The sequence below is a fragment of the Mus caroli genome, unplaced genomic scaffold (genome assembly GCF_978045245.1).
Source record: "Mus caroli unplaced genomic scaffold, Mus_caroli_1 scaffold_18, whole genome shotgun sequence".
Classification (NCBI taxonomy): domain Eukaryota; kingdom Metazoa; phylum Chordata; class Mammalia; order Rodentia; family Muridae; genus Mus; species Mus caroli.
In genome coordinates this window covers 28546952-28570969 of record NW_028227273.1, presented here as the reverse complement: position 1 = coordinate 28570969, position 24018 = coordinate 28546952, and the positions used below count along the sequence as shown (strand labels likewise).

The 24018-nt window shown below is 45.2% G+C and overlaps 1 protein-coding gene across 8 annotated transcripts in view; it reads right to left on the bottom strand.

The window, feature by feature from the left end:
- Positions 1 to 24018, bottom strand: part of Mtcl1 (microtubule crosslinking factor 1) — a 111538-nt gene that overhangs the window by 44684 nt on the left and 42836 nt on the right. For 5 of the 8 annotated variants that reach the window (XM_085833203.1, XM_029471426.2, XM_021149619.3 and 2 more), the window contains exon 4: positions 3953 to 4012. In XM_085833203.1, coding sequence (XP_085689329.1) covers positions 3953 to 4012 — 60 coding nt within the window. Of the gene's footprint in view, positions 1 to 2393; positions 2472 to 3952; positions 4013 to 24018 lie in introns of all 8 variants that reach the window. The other 3 variants (XM_085833200.1, XM_085833202.1, XM_085833201.1) reach the window with 1 other exon arrangement.

The following is a 24018-nucleotide window of genomic DNA, read 5'->3' as shown; positions in this document are numbered from 1 at the left end:
TCTGTCACATCCTGGCAGCACAAAGCCATCTGGCACTGAGATATAGAAACTGCTTGCTTAGTGTCTTGCCTGCTTCTCCCTGACCACAGACAGACTCACGGAAGGAGAACTCAGTGACCCAGACAACTGCAGAAAGCATGATGTGCAGAGCGTCCCCTGGGGCCTAATGTACCCTATGTGTGGTCCATCATTGTCCCCTAGGACCTCTTCCACAACACACACCCTCTGTGTACTATGGAGAGTTATCTACAGAGGTCACAGTCTTCGAGTTCTGAACATTTTCACACTAAGGATTTAGTTTTGGTTAGGTAGACAAAAACAAAACAAAACAAAACCAAACAAAACAAAACAAAAGAACTCCATAACTAACTCCATGACTTCTCTTGTTCTGGTTTTGGGGACAGGGTTTCTCTGTGTAGCCCTGACTGTCTTGGAACTCACTCTGGCCAAGTGAACTCACTCTTAGACCAAGCTAGCCTTGAACTCACAGAGATCTGACCGTCTCTGCCTCTTGGGTGTTGGGATTGAAGACGAGTACCACCATGCCCAGCTGCTCTGCTCTTTTAACCACTAGCAAAATGGGTCCATAGATTGTGTGGCTGTAATTTCTTTCTCAGGATTTCATGCAAAAGTTGTAAGGACACACAGTGTGCCTGATCCTGACACTAACGAATGCACACCTGCTCCTTCCCTCATCTATCCATCCATCCATCTATCCATCCATCCATCCATTCATCCATCCATCTATCTATCCATCCATCCATTCATCTATCCATTCATCCATCCATCCATCCATCCATCCATCCATCCATCCATCCATCTATCCAGTGTCTATTGAATATTTGCTTAGTAGCAGCCATTGGTGTATACTTTCAGACAGCTCTGATTTCTCAGAACATTGTAAAGTAACACAATGAAAATCATGTTCCTAGCTCCCTGTTAGACAAAGATGTGCACACACACACACTGACAGCTCCTCACTGTTTACATCGAGTTTGCAGAAAGCTACAATACTTAGCAATAAAGACGGGTTGAAAATACATTCTATAACTAAATTCACGTGAGAGTTAAATACAGGAACTGGGAGAGCGAAAGGCTTCAATCTATCCTTACCTGGGTGACCAGAGTGTCACCAAAATCGCCTAAATGACCCCATCACTACCTCTAAGGCAGATGAATCCTTCAGCAGAGACTACTGACAAGAGTATGGTTCAACCAGATACCCATTCTCTGCCGCCCCTAGCCTGAGGCTCAAGAGGGCCAGACCAAGGGAAGTGCAGAGCCATCTCCTGTAACCCATGTGAGGCCTTGGTACCATTGCGGGGCAGAGACATTTTACCCAACTCGGGAAGCAATTGTTGTGAAACGGAAGCGTGGGTCGGGAGCTCTCAGCAATCTTTCCTGGGACCAAGGTGAAAAGTGATTGAGAAGGAGGGATCTGTGAAAGGTCTGAGACTCAAAAGCTCCCACGTGTTGGTCATCACCTGCTCATACAAGCAGAGCATCCCACAGAGCCCTGCAGTCATCCTGGCTTCTGGAAAACCTGACCCTCATACTTCCACCATCCATCACCTCCTAGGAGTAATCTCCAGCACCATTCTCCCCCTTAACCTAGACCAAGGACAGCAACATCATCAATGCCACAATTAGCCCAAAGAGTATCCAGTCTGCAGATCATCTGAAGATCCATCATTCTCCAGTCTTCTTTTCCTTGAAGAAAGAAAACTCCAAAAAGCAGGCACTCTGATGCGTGATAAAGCATGCTGTCATTTCTACCAACACCCATGCAGCATACTACAGGGCCTGCCACCAGACTAGAGCAGCGAGAGGTACAGGGAGAGGGAGGGAGAGACTTGAGAACCTTCAAGCCTGATAAATGAAGAAAGTAGTGAAGAAGTTGGTCTCACTCCCTGATATCACTACAGCTGAAGCAGGACCGACTACTCTGTGAGGGTCATGAGAGAAAGGGGTGCCTCTACCCAAGGGAAGCTGAGGTTGGCCTGTTCTGAAGAAGAGTCTACTCCTATCCTAATGAGACAAAGACATCCCACAGCTGGCAGCTGTTATTGAAACCAAAGACTTCTAGAAAACTCTACCAAGATTCTAGAGGAGGGGTCTAGGTTAAATCCTAAACTTGGGAGTATCAAGCTCAAGTCTCAGGAGCCAAGGGGAAGCACAAGGTGGAACCTATCTTTCCAAGGGAAATGACTCCAACTATGGGCAGCAAAAAAACAAGCATAGCATGGGTCAGACACACAGGGACCAGCACCATCACCAGCAGCCAGAAAGGCTTGTCAAGCAACAGAAATATATCGCTGCTGGTATATATTCTTTGGCTTGCAAGTCGGCCACCTAGCCAGCACCCCAGCAAGCCAACTGCCCACATTGCCTACCTTGCGCCTCGGTGCCAGCTTCCTTTGGGTTTTGGTGGCCGACCTGCAGTTCCCAGGACGTTCCACTCCACCATTCTGCTGAACAGAAACTCCTGTCTTAATCACCCTGCAGGCTCTGTGGGGCAACCCCACACAGACGGAGTGCCTTCGCACATACAAGAAGCTACAGTTCATGGGCCTGGCATGTCATACCCAACCTCCTCATTGGTCAGTAACTGCATGTTGAGGACAAAGCTCTTTGCTGGGCCAGAGACAGGGAACTAGAAACACATTCTAAACTCAGGATATTTGAAGCATCCAGCAGTGGGATGTCTTTAATTCCCTTTTGATCAATGGATCCTGCAATAAGAATTGGGGGAATTCACGGGGGTAAGAGAAAAATTAAATCTTCTATTGAGTTCTCGAACAACACTGAATTTCTAGAGGACACAGGAGCCAGGGTATGGTAGTTTAAATAAGATATTCCCCATAGTCTCCAGCATCTGAACACTTGATCTCTACTTGGTTACACTGCCTGGTGAAGCTTAGCAGATATGGCCTTGCTGGAGGACTTGCCTCACTGGGGGGAAGGCTTTGAGATGGAAAGGCCTACAGTCACCCCGAGTTAGATCTCTCTACTTCTGGCCTTCAGTTCAAATGTGAGCTCTAAGCTTGCCGCTCCAGCCGCCTGCCTGCCTGCTGCGGTGATTCCCAATCTTGACCTTGATACATTCTTATCCTTCTAGATCCATAAGCCCAAACACCTCCTCCTTCTGTATGTTGCCTTGGCCATAATAAGTGTTCTTACCACAACAATAGAAAAAGTAACTGATGCCCAGGGGCATCATGAAGAGGGAGTTTCCAGGGACAGGCCCTTGATGCCCTCTTAGTCCCCCTGACCCATTGTATCTCTCTAATTACCTCTTGCTATAGAATCTGGTGAAACTATATACCAATCACACCCTTGTTCTTTTTAAACACCAAATACTAAAAACAATCTTAAAAAGAGAAAAGAAATCCAGAAAGGCAACTTCAAAACAGCTGGAGAGCTTGGAAGACTCCGTATCATGTAAGAGAGGGCTGGATGTTCCCAGTTCTCCTGCTAGAATGTCTGACTTCTCGGTGAGTTGATAAGGCACTGTTCAGCTACACATTTAAAGCACACACATTCACAAAACAATGGTAGATAAAGGACCTGACCATCCAGTGGCTGTATTATTTTACTATGTGAATGACTCTCATGGCCACAACACTTTCTGGCAATTAGGAGACCCGCCAGAACCCCGGATGATCGATCTCCACTTCAATTCCACACAAAGCTAGGAGGTTTTCTTTCCTATAAAGCTCTAGCGGGTTATCAGGGCAAGAAGATACAAAAGGATGGAGATGTGGAAGTGGTAAGAAAATGTTCACCCTGTGAAGGTGTGAGTGAATGCCAATGTGCTGGTGGGTGGTGTTTTGGGTTTGTTTGTTTGTTTGTTTGTTTTTAGTGTCTTAAAGGCAAAAGAAAAATTTAAAAGAGGGGGGCGGGGGAAGCTTCTTGTTAGGAGTGGAACTTTGGGATGAAAAACTCAGCTTACCTGGTTAACAAGTTTCTTCTCTTTGTACATTTCCCTACTGCCTCTTCTCTTCAGAGAACTCTGAAAAAGATCCAAGCGATACTTTGTTACTGAGAGGTCACAAGGTCCTACTGGTTGGAGCTACTTCTTGACTCTCCAGAGACCAAGCTCAGCCAACCTTTAAGTACGGTTATATGTACTGAATACTAAAGTACTCTATAGTCTCAGTACTGTTTCAGTTACTCTATTTACTACTTAACAGTGAAGAGAAGGCAAGAAGACAAACACAGGAAGTTTCAGAAACAAAGCATTTCTGGAGTTGGTTTATCCCCCTAACTACACTTTACTTGGTTACTATCAAAATTAGTTCTTGAATTCTGAACGGTCAGATTAAAAAGTGGAAGGCTCTTATTTCTGGAGAAAGCAATCTAGGTTGTGATATTATTAGTAATACCATTAAAAGCAACATCTTGAGGGTCTCATAATGCTCCCAATGTATTCTTATAAAGTGGCTTTGGCTGAGTCCCTCACTATTTTCTGTGCCTGCCTGGATTCCGCTAAGTCACCTCTTAGTCTCTGGATGGGACCTCTTTTCTGGATCCTGCAGATACCATGGATGCTTACATACCTTAATAAAGTGCTGTAGTGTTTGCTTATAGTCTATGAACATCCTTGCATATACTTTGAATCATCTCTAGATTACTCACAATGCCCCACATCAAGTAAATACTATAATCAATATCACACTATATTGTTTGGCTGGAGATAAGAAACCGTCTCATTTGTTCTATACACATTCAATTGTTTTTCCAGATATGTTCAATGTACAGTTGGTTGTGTGGATGTGGAGACCCAATGAATACATGCCATTAGAGTCAGTTCATGACATTTCAGAAGACTTTTGCCTGCTTTATTCAGCAAACTGTATACATATATGAAGCACAGACATAATTATAACTGAGGACCAGGGGTGCCTCGAACAGACGAACAGGAAGCTGGAATTGCTCTTGCAAAGATAAAACATGAAAAGGGACAGAATAGTCTGGAGGGAGAGTAGCATCCTAGAGGAACTGGATAGGATTTGGAGCCACATGGTCTTAGGAGATTCTGTTAATAATTCTAAAGAAAGCTGGAGTGAGCAACGGGGGGCACAGGGGGTGGGGTGGGAAGCCCAGCTAGCCTGCATTTGCATCTCTCCCTGGCTCAACTCAGACTGTGACAGACAGATGACAATGCTGTGCCCTCCTGGGTCCCCCAGGCCTGTCTGGAGGTGAGCCTTGTCCCTCTGCAGCTCTGACCCTTGGTTCCGGGGTCATGGAGACTCCTGTGCCTGTCACTTAGGTCAGCTTAGGAAGCCCTCTGAGTTCATTAACTCAGCACAGTTCCCTCTTGAAGTGCATCCCTCGCTGAGTGCTAGGTCTTGTGCTTACTGTAGAGATCTTAGCTTAAAAAGTTTGAAGTCTAAAGCTGGGCATGGTGGCACATGCTGCTAATCCCAGCATTTGAGAGGCAGAGGCAGGCAGATCGCTGTGAGTTCGAGCCCAGCCTGGTGTGCAAACTGAGTTCCAGGACACTGAGGGCTGTTACACAAAGAAACCCTGTCTCGAAGCACACCCCACCCCCCTTGCAAATATCTAAGTCTAGCTATTTCTTAGCCTCTAGGAGGCCGGAGACCTAGGAGTTAAACGAGCAACTAAGATTAAGACCAGCAAAGGTTATCAGGAAGGCTAGCGGAGGGGCAGAGGCATGTTCTCCAAATGCCAGCTACAGAACTGGCTTCGTTTCCTTTTCAAGTTTTTAGAAGAGGCAGGTTTGAACTACAAAATGTACTGGCATCCAGCAGCAGGTACAGAGAAGCCTATCTTAGGTCTGAGACTTGATTCCCCATAGTTCATAGGCTTTCCGAGGGTTTCATCTATACTCTGCAGCTAAGAGGGTGTGGGGGTATTTCAATGAGAAGACTGAGAGAGACCCCCAGTTTCTGGTGATTCTGTCTTGGAGAATTACAAAAGGATTGCACAGAGGGCCCCCAGTCCCTCAGCTTAACACAAGCAACATAACTGCAGGCTTACAGCAACTGCAGGCTTATAACAGTGATGAAGTGCATCTCTGAGCCAGGGCCTGCCACCTCTTGTGGTAAGTCTGACCCCAAGCTTTGTGGGTCATCTAATAACAGTGCAGATGCTATGTGTGCTTCAAGAAAATGAAACATGAGCTGGGCGTGGTGGCGCACGCCTTTAATCCCAGCACTCGGGAGGCAGAGGCAGGCGGATTTCTGAGTTCGAGGTCAGCCTGGTCTACAAAGTGAGTGCCAGGACAGCCAGGGCTACACAGAGAAACCCTGTCTCGAAAAACCAAAAAAAAAAAAAAAAAAAAAAAAAAATGAAACATGGATATGTGAAATGGAAGGCAGAAGCAGAGGTGAAGATTCCTAACTCAGATGCAAAATCATTGGGTGCTGGAGGCCGGATCAGCAGGGCGAAGCCTGCTGGGTGCAGGGAGCCCATGGGTGGACTCTTCCAGGCCTGTGATCTAACCAACCATAGACCAGGTCAGGAGTCATGAGACGGCTGGAAAAGACCACATTCATAATAGCAACCAAAGCAGAAGCCCCTAAAGGCCTAACCTTCACCAGGAACCTGCAGAGACACGGGAGAGCACGCAGGAAACACTGGTGATCAACAAACGGTATTCCCAGCAACCACATGCTGGCTCAGAACTATCTTTAAACACATCTGGTGCCCTCTTCTGGTCTTCAGGCATACGTGCAGGAGACTGCTGTATACATAGCAAATAAATAAACCTTAAAAAAAATAAATAAGCCGGGCGTGGTGGCACACGCCTTTAATCCCAGCACTCGGGAGGCAGAGGCAGGCAGATTTCTGAGTTCGAGGCCAACCTGGTCTACAAAGTGAGCTCTAGGACAGCCAGGGCTATAAAGAGAAACCCTGTCTCGAAAAACCAGAAAGAAAGAAAGAAAGAAAGAAAGAAAGAAAGAAAGAGAGAGAGAGAGAGAGAGAGAGAGAGAGAGAGAGAGAGAGAGAGAAAGAAAGAAAGAAAGAAAGAAAGAAAGAAAGAAAGAAAGAAAGAAAGAAAGAAAGAAAGAAAGAAAGAAAGCCGGGCACTCGGAAAACCATGAATAAATAAATAAATAAATAAATAAATAAATAAATAAATAAATAAATAAATAAATAAAAGAGGCCGGGCAGTGTTAATGCACGCCTTTAATCCCAGCACTTGGGAGGCAGCACTTGGGAGGTGGATTTCTGAGTTCAAGGCCGGCCTGGTCTACAGAGTGAGTTCCAGGACAGCCAGGGCTACACAAAGAAACCCTATCTCGGAGAAAAATAAAAAAGGTATGATGGATGCTAGCCAGTGGGAAGACTTTATGCTATAGAGATACTAACTTCCTTTATGAAGACAATGTCATTTTATGCAAATCCCCCTCCCTTTACTACGTAATATGTATGAAAATAATATGAAACGTGTCTGTGTGTACACTACATGATGTACATTTGTATGTGTGTGTGAATGTAGTCAGAATTTATAAGGACTTAAAGAGACTCTAGAATTCATCTACAACAGGGGTTGGCACACTAGGGCCATGTGGCTGAAGCAAGCTGCCCAATTTACAAATGTGCTGCGAGGATCCTGCCTCCATTCCTCCCTGGATGCTTGGCAGAGCAGAGGCAGAGCTAAGCTCTCATGGCAAACCATTGTCACCTGCAAAGCTTAAAGCATCCACCTCCAGCCTTTGGCAGGAAATGGCTAAATCAGAAGCAGCAAATTGGCAAAACCAGGCTGGGAAACACTGAGAAGGAAAACAGAGACAGTATAGAAATGTAACACAATGGGCGGGTGCTGCAACAAGCTTACACAATACAACAAAACAGAAAGCTTAGAAACAGCATTAGTGGGAATCAGAGTTTAGCCATCTACACAGGCAACATTTTAACCCAATGAAGACAGAAAGGGCTAGCAGGTATCAGTTTCTAGAATAACATATAAAAATTCCCAGGTAAAAGAAACATTTAAAAAAGGGGGTGGGGGTGGGGCTGGAATGCTCGCTCAGCAGCTAAGAGCACTGTCTGCTCTTCCAGAGAATGCAGGTTTTATTCCCAGCACCCACATGGGGCCTCACAACCATCTGTAACTCCACTTCAAAAAAAAAAAAAAAGATTTTTCATCTATGACACACAATTAAAAGAAAGCATTTTTAGTTGTTTTGCCGTTTCCTGCTTGGACACTTACAGATTCAACAAAGTTGTTAGGACCTACCCACCAAAAGAGGTGTGTCCGTGAAGAAAATGGAAGTAGGAGGCTGGGCTTTAAAACTTCAGCAAGATGTCCTGACTCAGTAATCCACCTCTGGTGATGGCCCCCGAGAACAGATGCTGAAGTGTGCAGGCAGAAATGTCTGCATACAAGGCACGTTGTCTAAGTACATCAGAATTGCCGTGGAGATGCCATAGTCACCATGCTTGGCTTTTTCCTGGGTCTATTAGGTGTGCACAGAAAGATCTCAAGATCCACATAGCCAAGGGGAGTGATTAGTAAGACAAACAAGCTAAGGTACACGCCTTTAAAGTGACAAAAGGCTGAGGGTATTGCAAGACAATACGTGTGCTCAGTGTATGTAAGGCACTAGGTTAAAGCCCAGTACCCAAATAAATAAGGAGAAAAGGTTAAGAAGTTAAAATTTAGATTAAAAACAACAACAGGAAAAGGAGGGCAGGGATTGTCTTTGACCTCTCATGCAAGTTTGCAGTAGCAAATTATTCACCAGTTTTCTCACAAGCTGATACTGTTTTTCTGAGCCTGGTCCATCAGGTATCACATATCCATGTGAAATCCCAAGGATGGAGGAAACTGACCAGGTACTTCACTATTACTGCAGGTCTAAAGGCAGAGAGAGGTAAGCCATAGTGAGTGATAACAACTCTCAGCAAAGGTCTCCTCCTGAGTCTGGTCCACTATGGAGTGCCAGGGGACTCTACCAAGGGGATCTTGGGGGTAGGGTGGCCTGTGTGGCATGTTTTATGCCCAGCTTATCCCTGGGCATGACTCAGCCATCTGAGTGTCTTCTCAGAACAATGAAAAGGTAAATGTAGAGTAAACTAAGCAGAAGGCAGGGCTGGGGACGTGAATGCACCTTTCCGTCTGGTCAACAGCCAGGAAATCAATTTACCAATCCTGCTGGGAAAAAAAAAATAAGGTTTGTGAATCCAAACTGAATCCATCTCAGGCCTCTGCATTTTGTGCTTACTGCACACAAAAATCAGGCAACTAGTTGGGCTTTCTTTATGACTTGATGATTTATTGGGGGAGTACCTGTCATGGCACATATGTGAGGTCAGTTCGCTCCTCCCACCACGTGGGTCCCAGGAGTTGAACTTGAGGCTTGACAGTGGACAGCTCTACCCACCGAACCATCCTACTAGCTCAGTTATTTGGACTTTCATGTCAGTCACCACCACTTCCTAGTTAAGCCAATTTCTTTCAAGGAATTTTATAGAAGAACTGACAAGGTTGCTTGCTGAAGTGTTTCAGAAGAAGCAGGCTAAAGTTCAAAGTGTGAGTTGTTAGCAAAATAAAGATGAGGACATTGTATACTGAATCTGTGTAGGGAGCAGAAGCAGGCTGATGGCTTCAGAAGCCACGAAGACTCTAATTATTTAGAAAGCTTTTTATTTTATTTTTAAATTTTTTGGCATGCACAGAAACATCAGATTGAGACCTGAGGCTGCTTAAGAAACTTAGAGGAGAAAAGGTCCACTTTGATTTAAAACTCTACCGTATAGCTCATCAATATGGGGAAGTAGAGGGAGGAACCTCAAACACCCACAGTCGAGAGAGAAAGGCGCTCACTTCCTTATAGGTGTTCAGTTCAATGTCTCCCCTGTCCAGCAACTAAACCTGGGCTGGGTTATTCCACATCAAATAATTTAATTAGGACAATCTCCCATAGGCCAACCAGCCCAGTGTGGACAATCCCTTCCTGAGGATTTTCTCATGTAATGCTAGGTTACGTTGAGTAGATAATTAAAGCTAACCATCACAGAGGCGACAGAAGTGGCCGATCCTTTTAGGGGTACCGTTAAAAAGACTGATTCTATTAGTTCTCCTTCCAGTGCTAGGAGATGTGAAAAAAGCCGTCACCGGCCAGGCTGCCCTTCACCCAATGGGCCCTGGCTCCAAATTGCTGCCTTTCTCTCTCCATTTGTATCAGTTATTTCTGTTGCCATGACAAAATATTATGACTGAAAATAACTTTGAGAATTTTATTTTGGCTTACAGTTCCTGAGGACCAGAGTCCACCACGGTGGGGAAAACAGGCACGTTGGTTGGAACAGGAAGCTGGCTGGTTACCTTTCCAGTCACACAGAGGAAGCAGAGGGAACAGAGAAGAATGTCCTTCCTTCCTCTAACAAGGCTCAACCTTCCAAAGGTAGCATAAACTCCTCAAATGGCACTGACAACTGAGGACCAATACAGGAGCCAAAGGGAGACAATTCTCATTCCAACCACCATATCACCCGACCCTCTGACAGTTCCTGGGAAGGCTGTGACACCACAGGGGCCCAACACATACGACCCTCTCTTCTGTACAATGGAAACACCATAGTTGCAGTACAGAAGAAACTCCCTTTGCTAGGTCCTGTCAAAAGGACAAGGACAATCTCACCAACCACCCTTTGTTAGGCATTTGTGTTGGGCACCATGCTGACCCCTCCCTTACACATCAGTCACCGACTGAATGCTCATCTCCTGCCAGTTCTTACGTTGAAGCCCCTAAGATCCAATGAGATGGTATGAGGAGAGATGGTCTTTGGGAGATAATTAGGTCTGGTGAAGTCCTGAGGGTGAAGCCACTATAATGGAATTGATGCCATCCTAAGAGAAAGGTGCCAGTTTTTCTTCTGTGTACTGCTGGATGAGTCCCTGAGGAGGCAGCGTTTGTGATCTGCTAAGGAGCCTTGAGTAGAGCTTGGCCACACTAACCCTCTGACCCTGGACTCCACGGTTTCCAGAACTGAGAGAAATAGGGATCTGTTGTTTAAATCTGAGCTTCTTGAGCACTTTCTATTCCTGCTAATCTTTGTGCCTGACAAATCTTCATGTGACTTCAAACATACAGTTATACAGAACATGTCTATTCTATATAAAACAAACACTGGTAATAAATCATAAAGAAATTTATCTAAAAACAATTCTGCTATACGTAGAACTTTCCATCTATTAAAGAGTAAAGCAAATTTGCATATTAATGAGGTGTGTGCTTATTTACTTTTACATAATAAACAATATCTTGGCTGGGAACTTGGCAGGGCAGGATGTAAAACAGCTTCAACATTTTTCATAGTTAATCGATATTTTGATTTTATGATTGTCAATGCTAAGAATACTACTTGGCAGGAATAGGTAGTTTTTTTTTTAAAAAAAAATATATTTAGGACCATTTCAGAAATAGTTGGAAATTTTATCCTAGTTCTAAAACAAATTCAACAACAAAAAATTCTTTCTATAAAACTTAAGTCAGCCACTTACACAGCAATCTTTAAAAATCAAACATTGTAATACAATATAATCCAAGGTCATATGAGGTTATCAACTGAGGTATAACAGGAAGAAGATACTAAATTTTTTGACTTCGGTAACTAAGTCATTGTGTCCGGGCTATCTGAGGCACCCTGTCCGTCCTTCGATGTCAGGAGGCATGATGTCATGCAATGGGACAGTCCTTATGTTAGGTGTTGTGCACCAAGACAGCAGTGAAGCAACAAGATGAACAAGCTCAGGCCCTGCTAGATATGGGGCTGTGAGCCCAGTCTAAGAGGCTGCGGTTTGTGCTACCCGGCCTGGGGTATTTGCTACAGCTACATACTACCCAACTAAAGCTGAGTAAGAGAGGAAGAGACAGGGAGAGGAAGGGGGAAGACTGAGAAGTAATCTCTGATTACAACACTGAAAGTCAGCCTTAGAACTCTCTCTGTGTTCTTGGTCATGGTCCTCAGATTGTTAGAGCCACCTTAAGGCTCACACAGTCTCCCACATTTGGGCTAGTGTTTTTTTCCTTTTCCTTTTTCTTTTCTAAGCTCCTGACTGGCAAGTTTTCTCATTCCCAGAGTGTCTTGTCTTCCTTTAGCCAAAGTGCTCAAAGAACTATTTTAGGAATGGCTGCAAGCCCCGGATCTCAGGCGCCCTGTGCACAGCTAAGGATGTACACTTGTTGGCATTCTGGCGGTTTCTGAAAGATCCGAGGGGCTGACAGTGCACGTCCTTATATGGAAAAGTCAGTCAGAAAATTGTCATCAGCAGGCAAAAATATCGCAACGTCAACGAGGGAAATTATGCTAAAGAGGTGAAAGACAACAGCTAGTCAAGAGCTGCAAGGCCCATGGCCACAAAGTTCACGAATGGACAGAAGCCCAGGAAGTACACCCAGCCTATTAAATACAACTTTCCCCAGTGAACTCAGAGATCAGAATGACAGGGCAGAGTGCATACAACCTAGAGGAACAGGACCCACCACTGTTCTAGGCTGCAAGATGGTTGACCTCAGACCCTACAAACGTGTACCCTGAAACCTAGTTTATTGGGAAATTACTCTGACATGTACTGACAAATAATATAAAATAAATTGAAGGAAATGACAGTAAGTTATAATATACTTGAACAAAAACGAGAAATCATGGTCACTGTAAATATGAGTCACCCAAAGCAAAGACAGCTCCCCCTAAACTGTAAGAATCCCAGTTCTGGATGAGCCCATTACAGGGGCAGCAACGTCACCACCCGGCACGGTTCCACAGAATCTGCATCTCAGAAGCCCTGACTGATCCCTTTAGTACAGGGAGGATAAGCGACCCTTGCTTGTGGTAAGTTGAAAAAAAAAAAAACCACACAAATTGCCTGTATGAAGCTGTATCTTCCCCTGGAAGGAACCGGGTGTGGTGGCCCTTGCTGGTACTCCTAGACCACAGGGGTAGAGAAAGGACAATCAAGATATGGACCAGCCTAGGCTAACAGCTATTTGTCAGTGAGTATTAAAATTATGACTACAGAGTTTTACAAATTCCATTAAAAAGTCAAAATTAATAGATGTTCTTTGGAATTATATTCTGGTACACTCATTGCAAATGGAAAATATTCTACTTTTAAAAAAATGTTTTAATCCTTTTTTTTTCCCTAACAAACAGCCCAGCATATGAAGGATGCTGGTGACTTCCACTCATGCCTGCAGCTGTCTGTGACAAGTCCAGCACGGTAGTACCCTGCATCAAATGTCCCTGGCCCAGGAAAAGATCAAGACCCAGAAATCTGAGGACAGCTTCCACTCAGTGCACACCATTTCAGCAACACTGCCAAGTTGATAAATTCTAAGTCAAAACACCTTTAGGCAAGGATGGTCTTAGTACTATTCTTTCTAATCAGGAAAGATCTTTGTTCTAAATGGAGGCAAACATTCTACATCCTACTTAATAAGCCTTTCTCTTCCCACTTACCAGATGGGTGAGACTGAGGGGACCCCAGCCACCTCAGACCATGCAGAAACCAACTGAAACTAAACAGAGGGTTAACCTCAACAGGCAAGATTAGCTCACTCTGTGTGGGTGTGGTTCCTCACAGACATCATCAGCACAGAGGGTGAAACGCAGGGCCTAGTGGACACTTGGGGCTAGTTAAGTGGAACTCCAATTCTCTGATTGCCTTCCCAGGCTCAGGGCTTCCTGACTGGAGGCTCTCCTACTCGACAGACGAAGTCTAATGCCCATCTGACTTACTGACCCAAATCTGCCTAAGATCCCTGTTATCTAGAGTCACAGCCCGGCTCCATTAATCATCCCTCACACTGCTCAAACACGGAGACTTGCTGGCACTGTGCAGAAAGGCCATTCCGGTTTTAAGGACAAATCTCCAGCAGTTCTTGTCTCCAGGGCAGTGGCTGCTTAGATCCTTTCCTCCAAGCATCTACTGGGACACGCCCAAGATGATGTATGAGGGATGGGGGTAGGGAGAGCTTAGCCCGGGGTTTTATGATTCTTCGGGACCGGAAGCTTTCTGTTCTCCCTTTGCCTCCACGTGTCCTGAGTATTAAAAGTGATATAATTAGAGAAAGGCAGTTACTGGGCTATAGGGGAGGGGCAGGATGTGTAAGAAGCCACTGAGGGCCACTGTGCAGTTCTGAAGCGATGGAAGGGCTTCCAGAGCAGTAGGCAGCCTTGGGGCTACAGATGGGCAGGGAGCAGAACAGATAGAAGGGCTGTGAAGGAGACACCTGCTTGCCCTCAGCCATCTTGATCACGCCTCCATAAAGAAGGTGGCTGGGAAAGGCTTGCGCTCAGAGTGGCATTCTACAAAGGTGCACAAACAATCAAAGCTTTAGATGCTGAAAAAAGTCAGAGCACCTGGTGATGTCCAGGGCTGAGTACCTTTCTTTTAATGAATGCACTGGGTAGGTGTGGCTCAACACCCCAAACCATGAACAAACACTTCTGCCACTGTATTACATTTATGCAACAAAATATCACAATTTGAAAGCATGGGCAGTTAGTTGCCAGACCAAATGTTTCCAATGCTGCCCCTCAACAGCTAAACAAGAGAGCCATGATTTGAGCTACCGTTAGCTGCTAGACCCTCACTGGGGGAGCCCGAAGCACCAGACTCTGATGCGGTGACAAGCAAGCAGGGTCTGTGAAGCAGCCTTCCAGCACATCCTGGCAGCACAGAGCAAACGACGGCAGCTGGTGCCTTGCTGAGGCTGCAGCAAGGTGACCCAACTCACACAGCAAAGACCACAAACAAGGACAGAAGAGACCTTATGGGCGCCGTTTTGTGTGTACTCCTGAGCCGTGCCTATGTGTCTCCACAGGAGCAGATATGCTTGTTCCTTGAGCAGCCTTATTTTGGGGCTTCTAAATGACATCAAATATATAGACAGCTCCTCCTCTGTTGTGCTGAGAGGCCGTGACCAAGGCAACGTATCCAGGAGTTCACTAGGGCTTACAGTCCCAGAGGTTTAGAGTCCTTGATCATCCATGGTGACCAGGAACCGGGCACAGTGCTGAAGCTGTAGCTGAGAGCTCACGTCTCAAGATGCCAACCACAAGCCAAAGGGAACTAACTGGGAAATAGCATGGACTTTTGAAACCTCAAAACCTACCCTGTGTGATACACCTCCTCTGAGAAGGCCACACCTCCAAATCCTTCCCAAAGTGTTCCTAAGGGGGCCATTCTCATTCAAACTACCACACTGATTTTGAACTTCCTTATTTATAATAAGAGCTTCCTTCTTTATAACTGGGAGGAACAACAATGACTCACTCTGAGTGTGGTGGTGACTGCCTTTAATCCCAGCACACTGGAGGTGGAGGGAGTGGGTAGCACTGTGAGTTCGAGGCTAGCCAGGGCTGTCTCAAAAACAAGCCAATACCAGTTATAACTGCCTGAGACAAAGATTTTCTCTAAGAATGAGAGAGGTAGTGTGATTCATAGATGACAGACATAATGAACAAAACTTAGGTTAAAACAAAGTATGCCTTTTCCTGGTTAAAATTCTAAGTGCTAATCACTTGGCAGGGGTGGCTGTGCAGGCCTTTAATACCCACACTTGAGAGGCTTTGTTTTTTAAGCACAGAACGAGTTACTGTGAATCGCTAGCATTCTTCTCTCTATGAGAAACCCAATGTTCAGAAAGGCAGTTTCCATTCTGCATAGGAATGTACAGTTTGAGGACAAACTTCAACTCTGTGATTATCATCTGTATGTTATGTTCTTTTTGGACGATTCAGAGCCTAAGCAGTATCTCACAGTTCACACAATGTCTTCTGGATGGGAAAAATGTCTATTACTGCGTGGGTTCCTATTCACAGGAGAGATTTTAACAGTAAAACTTTCCCACAATAGGAAGGCATGGCTTCCATCACTGAGGGAGGTAAGTAGGTCAGGCTTTGCATGATGTTGCTAAGTACACGCGAGAGCCAATGGGAGCTATAATTTCACACACAATGTATGGGGTGTGTCAAACAACTAGCACACACACACAAGTGGCCACAATGTTCTCTCCCTACCAGACCCAAAGTACCAGAGAAGAGAGTTTCCTCTCTAACATATTGACAATGTCTAACGAATCGGCTTGGTGGCGATTCAGGTCTAGGGTGGTTTCATGGGTCAGACAGTCTCAGCAAGAATGCCTTGCATCTTGCAACCAGGACACCCCTCCCATGGCCTTGCCTCTCTCTCTTGGACATTTTAACCAGCTCCTTTCTTTCCAATCCCCTGATCATTTCTGGGTTCCTACTATTTCTTCCCTGTCTTAGTCAGGGTTTCTATTCCTGCACAAACATCATGGCCAAGAAGCAAGTTGGGGAGAAAAGGGTTTATTCAGCTTACGCTTCCATGCTGCTGCTTATCACCAAGGAAGTCCGGACTGGAACTCAAACAGGTCAGGAAGCAGGAGCTGATGCAGAAGCCATGGAAGGATGTTCTTTACTGGCTTGCTTAGCCTGCTCTCTTATAGAACCAAGCCTACCAGCCCAGAGATGGTCCCACCCACAAGGGGCCTTTCCCCCTCGATCACTAATTGAGAAAATGCCTTACAGTTGGATCTCATGGAGGCATTTCCTCAACTGAAGTTCCTTTCTCTGTGATAACTCCAGCTGTGTCAAGGTGACACAAAACTAGCCAGTACATTCCCCCAAACTGAAAATTGGACAGGAACAGCTCAGCGTCCTACACAAGGCTGCCTCTTCACTTGGCAGGAACATCTGTTTTGTTCAAACTAAGAGAACGGTAAATGAGTAGAGCTGTGGGTTAGTACACTAGAGCGGAAGATGTCTTTGTGTATGTCACTAGCAAGTCCCTTCAAGCTACAGAACATGGAGATGTTCTTGGTACCCACAAAAACAATTACGAATGAAACCACCAAGGAAGAAAAAGAACGAAGAAACCAAAACAGAAGCAGACAGACACAAGCGTGATGAAGAAGGCTAAGGGGCCGCTTCCCACTCTCTGTTTTCTCATATTGCCTCTGTAGATCCTAGATCCCAGGCCTTCCCATAACCTGAGGATGACACTTCTTTTCACATGGCCACCATCGTTACTGCTCAGCTCTCTATCATTTTTGGGGTCCCTGGAGGCCAACTCTCAGATCTCAAGGACATGTGTCTTCTGTTGTCATGGATTCCTCTCCCTCTTTGCTCCCCTCATGCACCTCCCAGCCATAATGGATCTTCTTCCTTCTTCTTTCTTCCTTCTCCTCTCTCACAACCTAAAGAAGACTTGATCATCTGGATTATTTCTAGAAATACCTCTACATTAGGGGCTTCACCTTGGTGTGACTCTCTTCTATCGACACTGGACTGTTTAATAACATGGTGGGTTGGGAAGCCATGGTGGCATGGCTACTTTTATTAACAGAGGGGAGGGGTGGCGAGAGGTAGTATCCATATGCACATGCAGGGGCCACGTGTCCTACCTTATCATGCCCCACCTTATTCCCCTGAGACAGGGTATCCCATTGAAACTGTACTGTACCTGACAGCCAGCAAGGCCAGTCATGCTTTTTGTTTCTGTTCCCTACAGTGTTGGGGCTGCAGGCCCATGTGATCACACCCAGTGTTTTACATGGGTGCTGGGGATTTAAACTCAGCTCCTAGGGCTTGCGCCACGAGTATTCTTACCCATTGGAACCCCCTCTCCCCCATCTACTCTACTTTTATCATTAAGTTTGTCCACTGGTGATTTTACATATGAATATTGTGCACTGGGATGACTCTCACTGGCACCCTCTCTTCTCACCTTCTAACCCTTACCAAACCTTATTTCCTATATTTATGCCTTTTTTGTTTTGTTTTGTTATCCATTGAGTTTATATAGGGCTGTCAATATGACCATGGGTTTAGAGTTGTCCACTGGAGTCTGATAGGCTCACTAGTGGGTTTGCAAATGAACACATTGACTCTACTCTCCAAGAATCTATCATCACGAAAAAATAGGGGATAAAGAGTGACCCCACCCATGACGGACGGTTGACAGGGCCCAGTGGTGTGAAGGCCCCAGTGCTGTCACGTTGATGACAGCAATGGTGTGTCATCCCCAGAAGATGGTGTTTTGTAGCCTTTCTCCCTATCTTCCCTCTTTTGCATTCTTTCTGCTCCCTCTTACAAACATCTTTTTTTTTTAAAAAAAAAGATTTATTTATTATATGTAAGTACACTGTAGCTGCCTTCAGACACTCCAGGAGAGGGCGCCAGATCTCGTTACGGATGGTTGTGAGCCACCATGTGGTTGCTGGGATTTGAACTCTGGACCTTTGGAAGAGCAGTCGGGTGCTCTTACCCACTGAGCCATCTCACCAGCCCACAAACATTTTATTCAAGGCTGAGCACTCTCCAATCCCTTGTTCTCAGTCCATAAGCAGTCATGAGTCTTCTGAACTCCCCACATCCACTGTTCCCCATCTACTTATAATGTCGCTTATACACCTGCATTATGGCTACTTTTCTGGCCATGGTACACATTCTTACAGGTATGTGGGCATTGTCACCAATGGGGAATGTGCAACCCAATGCCATGTGCCCATTCTGCTAGTCACCAGTTGTATCCTTATACATTCCCCCTAAATATCTAAATCCATAGAAACTTTTAAACTTTATTGAGGACTCGGATAACAGTATACCAATGTTTCAATTACATGGTTCACAGCAGCCAAATGGTGAGTCTAACCCAAGTGTCTGTCAGAGACGGATGGTTAACCAAAATGTGACTTATTAGGCAGAAAGAAGTAAAGCAACTCTCATATGTGTATTAACTTTGAGAGCATCATGTGCTGGGTGAAATAAACAAGACAGAAACACAGACAAATGCTGTATGCTTTCACTAGTACGCTACACCTGGGATAGACAAATTCACAGAGACCAAGGAGAGAATAACATCACCACTAGACAGTAATGGACCAGGGCAACCAGCTAGGGCTTAAGAGATGCAGAACACATCTCTGGGATGATGGAGATGTTCAGGACATAGTAGTGCTGCTCCCTTAACACCAAGAGTCACTGAATTACACCCTCAACAAAACTTAAAATGGCAACTTGTGTGTTCTGTATATTTACTGTAATAAAAAAAAATCCAGATTTAGTCTATTTCATCCAGATGTAGTCTATTTTAAGAATTTGAAAGGTACACCCTCAACTCTCATATGGGTGGCGTAGCTTGGCTTGGGATGTCACGATGAACCCTCATGATTTAGTGCTTACCCCTTGTGCAAAGCTATACATTCCCCAATCTCTCCTTTTATGGCCACACAGCTAAGATTAACCAGCTCTGTTTTCAATCTGTAAAATACACACTCAAGAGGACTCATACTGTTTATAAATGTCCTGAGGCAGCTTTTAAACAGACTGAAGCTTTAGGGAGGGTTTTCTCCACTGGCCTTATTTTTTTTTAATAGGAATAATACACTTTAGAAAATCTGTATTTCCTTACGCCTCCTGTTCTGATACTTCAAGTCTGTCTACTCTCATAACTACTGTGAGTATGCTTTCTATGTAAATCATCTCTCCTCTACTTATGAAAAGGTTTCTAAAATGTACTAAAAAATACTAGTGGGAAAATTTCGATCCTTCAAAGTTACCTTAAGATTTGTTGGAGGCATCAGCTTTGCATTCCAGACAATACCTTCTGCTGTGCCTTGCGCTGTTGTTGTACACACACCTGTGCGCACACAGCACTGTCTCATGGAAATATGGGAAGTAAAAACTGACAGGCACAGAAGGGGTTGGGAAGAATGGAGGTAAGGAAACAGGAAGTGTGAGTCTCTCACCTTATCTTCCTAGCACAGTTCTAGTCCGTGGTTCCTTAACCCCAGAACTGACTGGGGACGTCTGGTTTTACCTGGGCTCGCAGGCTTCCCTTTGACCCTGTGGCTTCTATTTTGTGTCTAGTCACTTATTCCATGAGAGCCAAACACTTTATTAACACACCTCCTGACACACAGGATGGAGAATACCACTCTTACTTCATATGTCAAAGCCCAGAAAGTAGTTTGCTGTTCCAAGCCATCTTTGAACCTGGTCCCTAGGTAGCCCAAGTGTCCCCGCAGCCTCTCAAAAACAGTAACTTTTGTGGATGCCAACAAGTGCTTGCTGACAGGAACCTGATATACCATACCTGTCTCCTGAGAGGCTCTGCCAGTGCCTGACATGTTCAGAGGTGGATGCTCTCAGCTAACCATTGGACTGATTACAAGATCTCCAATGGAGGAGTTAAAGAAAGGACCCAAGGAGCTGAAGGGGTTTGCAGCTCCATAGGAGGAACAACAATATGAACCAACCAGTACCTCCAGAGCTCCCAGGGACTAAACCACCAAACAAAGAGTACACATGGAGGGACTCAAGGCTCCAGCTGCATATGTAGCAGAGGATGGCCTTCTCAAACATCAATGAGAGGAGAGGTCCTTGGTCCTGTGAAGGCTCGATGCCCCAGTGTAGGGGAATGCCAAGACAGGGAAGCAGGAGTGGGTGGGTGGGTGAGCAGGGGAAGGGTGGATGGGATGGGGGGTTTCAGAGGGGAAACCAGGGAAGGAGATAACATTTGATATGTAAATAGAGAAAATATCTTAAAACAAAAACAACAGTAACTCCATGGACAGGGCCCTGAAGGATGGATGGTGTACTGGCTGGATTTGTGTGTCAACTTGACACAAGCTGGAGTTATCACAGAGAAAGGAGCTTCAGTTGGGGAAGTGCCTCCATGAGATCCAGCTGTAAGGCATTTTCTCAATTAGTGATCAAGGGGGGAGGGCCCAGCCCATTGTGGGTGGTGCCATCCCTAGGCTGGTAGTACTGGGTCCTATAAGAAAACAAAATGAAAAACCCAGGGGAAGCAAGCCAGTAAAGAACATCCCTCCATGGCCTCTGCATCAGCTCCTGCTTTATGACCTGCTTGAGTTCCAGTCCTGATTTCCTTTGGTGATGAACAGCAATGTGGAAAGTGTAAGCTGAATAAACCCTTTCCTCCCCAACTTGCTTCTTGGTCATGATGTCTGTGCAGGAATAGAAACCCTGACTAAGACAGATGGCTACTTCTGTGCCAACAGCATACAGGATCTGAATGAACAGGTAAGGTCGGCCCACATTCCAGGAGGCTAACAATAAGTGTATGACACTGTGACTTCGATATTCCGGGGACTCCAAACAGAGCATCTTGGAGGGTAGGCACTCTTTATGCAACCAGAGGTTGTACTCAGGTCATCTGTATTCTAGAAGGGAAGAAAGGGCTCCATAGCTAACACATGGAAGTGCTGGTCCACAGCAGACACAGCAGACACAGCAACCGTACGGCACGGCACCAGCTCCACCCTCGAAGTTCCAAGGTCCGAAGACTGTGTGCTCTGTGAATCCCCGTGAAGAGACAGACCTACAACTCCAAGCCTGTGACCCTTCCTGTCAGCCATTCCTGAGTACCAGTCTTGTATTCCACCTCCTCCAACCTCTAGTCAGCACAGGCCAAGGTCTAATGTTTCCTGAGGTACAGCTACAAACAGCCTATTTCCACGACAATTGGCCATTCATGGCCACTGCACTTTTCTTTAGAAATGTGTGCCAATTACAAGCCTTTCCAAAGGTCCCCTGCTTGCGCAGGCAGCTTGCCCTTAAATAAGGACCTCATTATGGCACTCTGCCTTTGAAATGTTTTCTTCTCATGACACTGTGTTCATGCTGCTGATAACAAATGAGACCTATTCGATTGTTCTACAAGCAGGTTTTCGGAGTGCTCTTTGCGGAAAGGCTCTCAGCCTGAATTAATGATGGGAAGAAAGGTTTTAAGTGTATGGTTCTGGCCCTATGAAGGTGATATAAGCACATGGGCAACTGCAGAAAGCCGGCGTGCCAGCCCAATCTGAAACCTGCAGGGTTCTTCCTGAAGATCTCCTTAATCGGGCTCTGCCATATGGCTACAACCCTGCTAAGGGCTTAGGACAGAATGGACTGAGCCTCGGGAAAGAAGTTGGTGGTGCTGTATAATTTTCTTCTGCTTGGAGGAGAGCAGACACTGACTTGTGGACCCTAAGCCTTGGAGGCTAATCCCTAACAAATGATGTCAATTCCCAATGAAAAACTGGCAACCGCTATCTACTTTCCCCTACATGGCAACCCTCACTCATTTCGCCTTTTCCCTTTCTGCCCCATGGCAATGAATGGCCGTCTCACATTGTAATGACTAGAAGGAGAAAGGGAGAGAGTTTTTACAAGGTTGGCATATTCTGCTGTCCTCAACTGTATTTTGAAAACTTGTTGTCAGTCCCCCTCCACCCCCACCCCCACCAGCAAAAATGTACACATCCTTTGTCCCCAAGCCACTGGTATTATCGACTGATCACACAAACACCGGATGACTTAAACATGCTCAAGCATGGACAGGTTTCAGGAAGCCTCAGCAGTGCCAAAGGCTACGGCTTTTATAGATAAAAACCACACTTTCATAGATTTACCGAGTCGTAGGACTTAAGATACCAAGGCAGATCAACTGGAAAGATTTATCCACTGTCTTCAAATCACCCCAAATCCTATGGTTGAAGGAACATTCTATAAATTATCTACAGAACAACAACAACAAAAACAAACAAACAAAAAACCCTAGGGGAATATGAGGTGAACCATGTCAGTTGGATAAGTGGAAAAACTGCTGAGAAGGGAGGCTACTTGCAGGCACTGTGTGCCTCCCAAAGGGCAGCTTGACAGCTTTTATTTTCTGTGCACAGACAGTAAACAGGCCGGGGCTTTAAACACTCGTTTAGACACATCCACAATTTGGAAGCCAATGAAAGGAAGATTCATGTTCTTCAAAAGGATGAGCCTACCTTATTACTGCAGCAAAATGCTACTGCATTTCAAAATCTAGAAAATGTTATCAGACCATCCCATCAAAAGAGATTCTTTCTAAACAAACCCAAATCCCCCAGAGACCCGAACAGCTCTTCTGTGTTTGTGCTGCTGGAAACACCCCTGGGTTTGCTCCAGATGTGCATCTGCAAAGACCCAGGTCAGGCACAGACCTAACACCTCCTTCCTGTCTCATGTCCTCTCTGCAGTATCCAGACTTCCTCAAGGCTGCTGACCCAGGGTCAACAGGCAGAAAATAGTCTCTTTGCCCTCCTGCCTCCTGCCTCTAGCCATCTCTACCTTTGTTTCTGACTTGCATTTTTCCATCTGTGCATTACCAGACCGCTCTTACGAGAAGAGTCCTCCAGAAGGTGAGCTATCACTGCAAAGTCAGTGTTAGTTGTTACTACAGGGATAGTTCACCAACCCAGCGCCGCCAAGGGTGACACACTAAACTCTCCTTAGCAAAAGCTAAAGTGTAGAACAATAGAAAATAAAGTCGACCGCTATGGAAGGCTGTGGCATTCTAGACTCCTGGACATCTGGGTGTAAAGGATAGGAAGTAAGCTGGGCTGGTCCATGGTACCCCATGGCACATTTTCCAAAATGTGTGGGATCAGAAGTATTCATATCTCAGGGTTGTCCCCCATCTCTGAGATATTAGAGTATTAACACATATAAAATGAAATGCTTGAAAGACCAAACTCTAAATACGAAATTCATGTATCCATTACACATACAGGATGAAGGTAAATGTACGCAGTATTGTTAAATAATTTTGAACACAGAATAGTTTTGAGTATGGAATTTTCCATTTGTGATATCATATAAGTTCTCAAAATGTTTTAAACTGTAGATCCCTTTTTGCATTTGGATTCGGATTGCTCAATCTCTGCTTCTACCTCCCACTGGGCTTGTTTTTGTTTTCTTGCTCTCTTTCCCCCCTGTTTTTAGTGGAATTGTAGAATATACGGTAACTTTTTCCTTGCACCTGAAGCTCCCAAGAGCTGTCTCTAGGGACTCTACTGTAGGGTTCTATGATTGACTATTCCATGTTGCTAACTGTTCCCCTCAGTCATAATTGGGGAGTCATCAGTACTGCCGTTATGCCCTGTTAATGTCAAATCATTTGAGGACAGGACACTGAATGACCACAGCCATTAGAAATGGGTGAAAGCCTTCATGTATAGAAAACATCTCTGA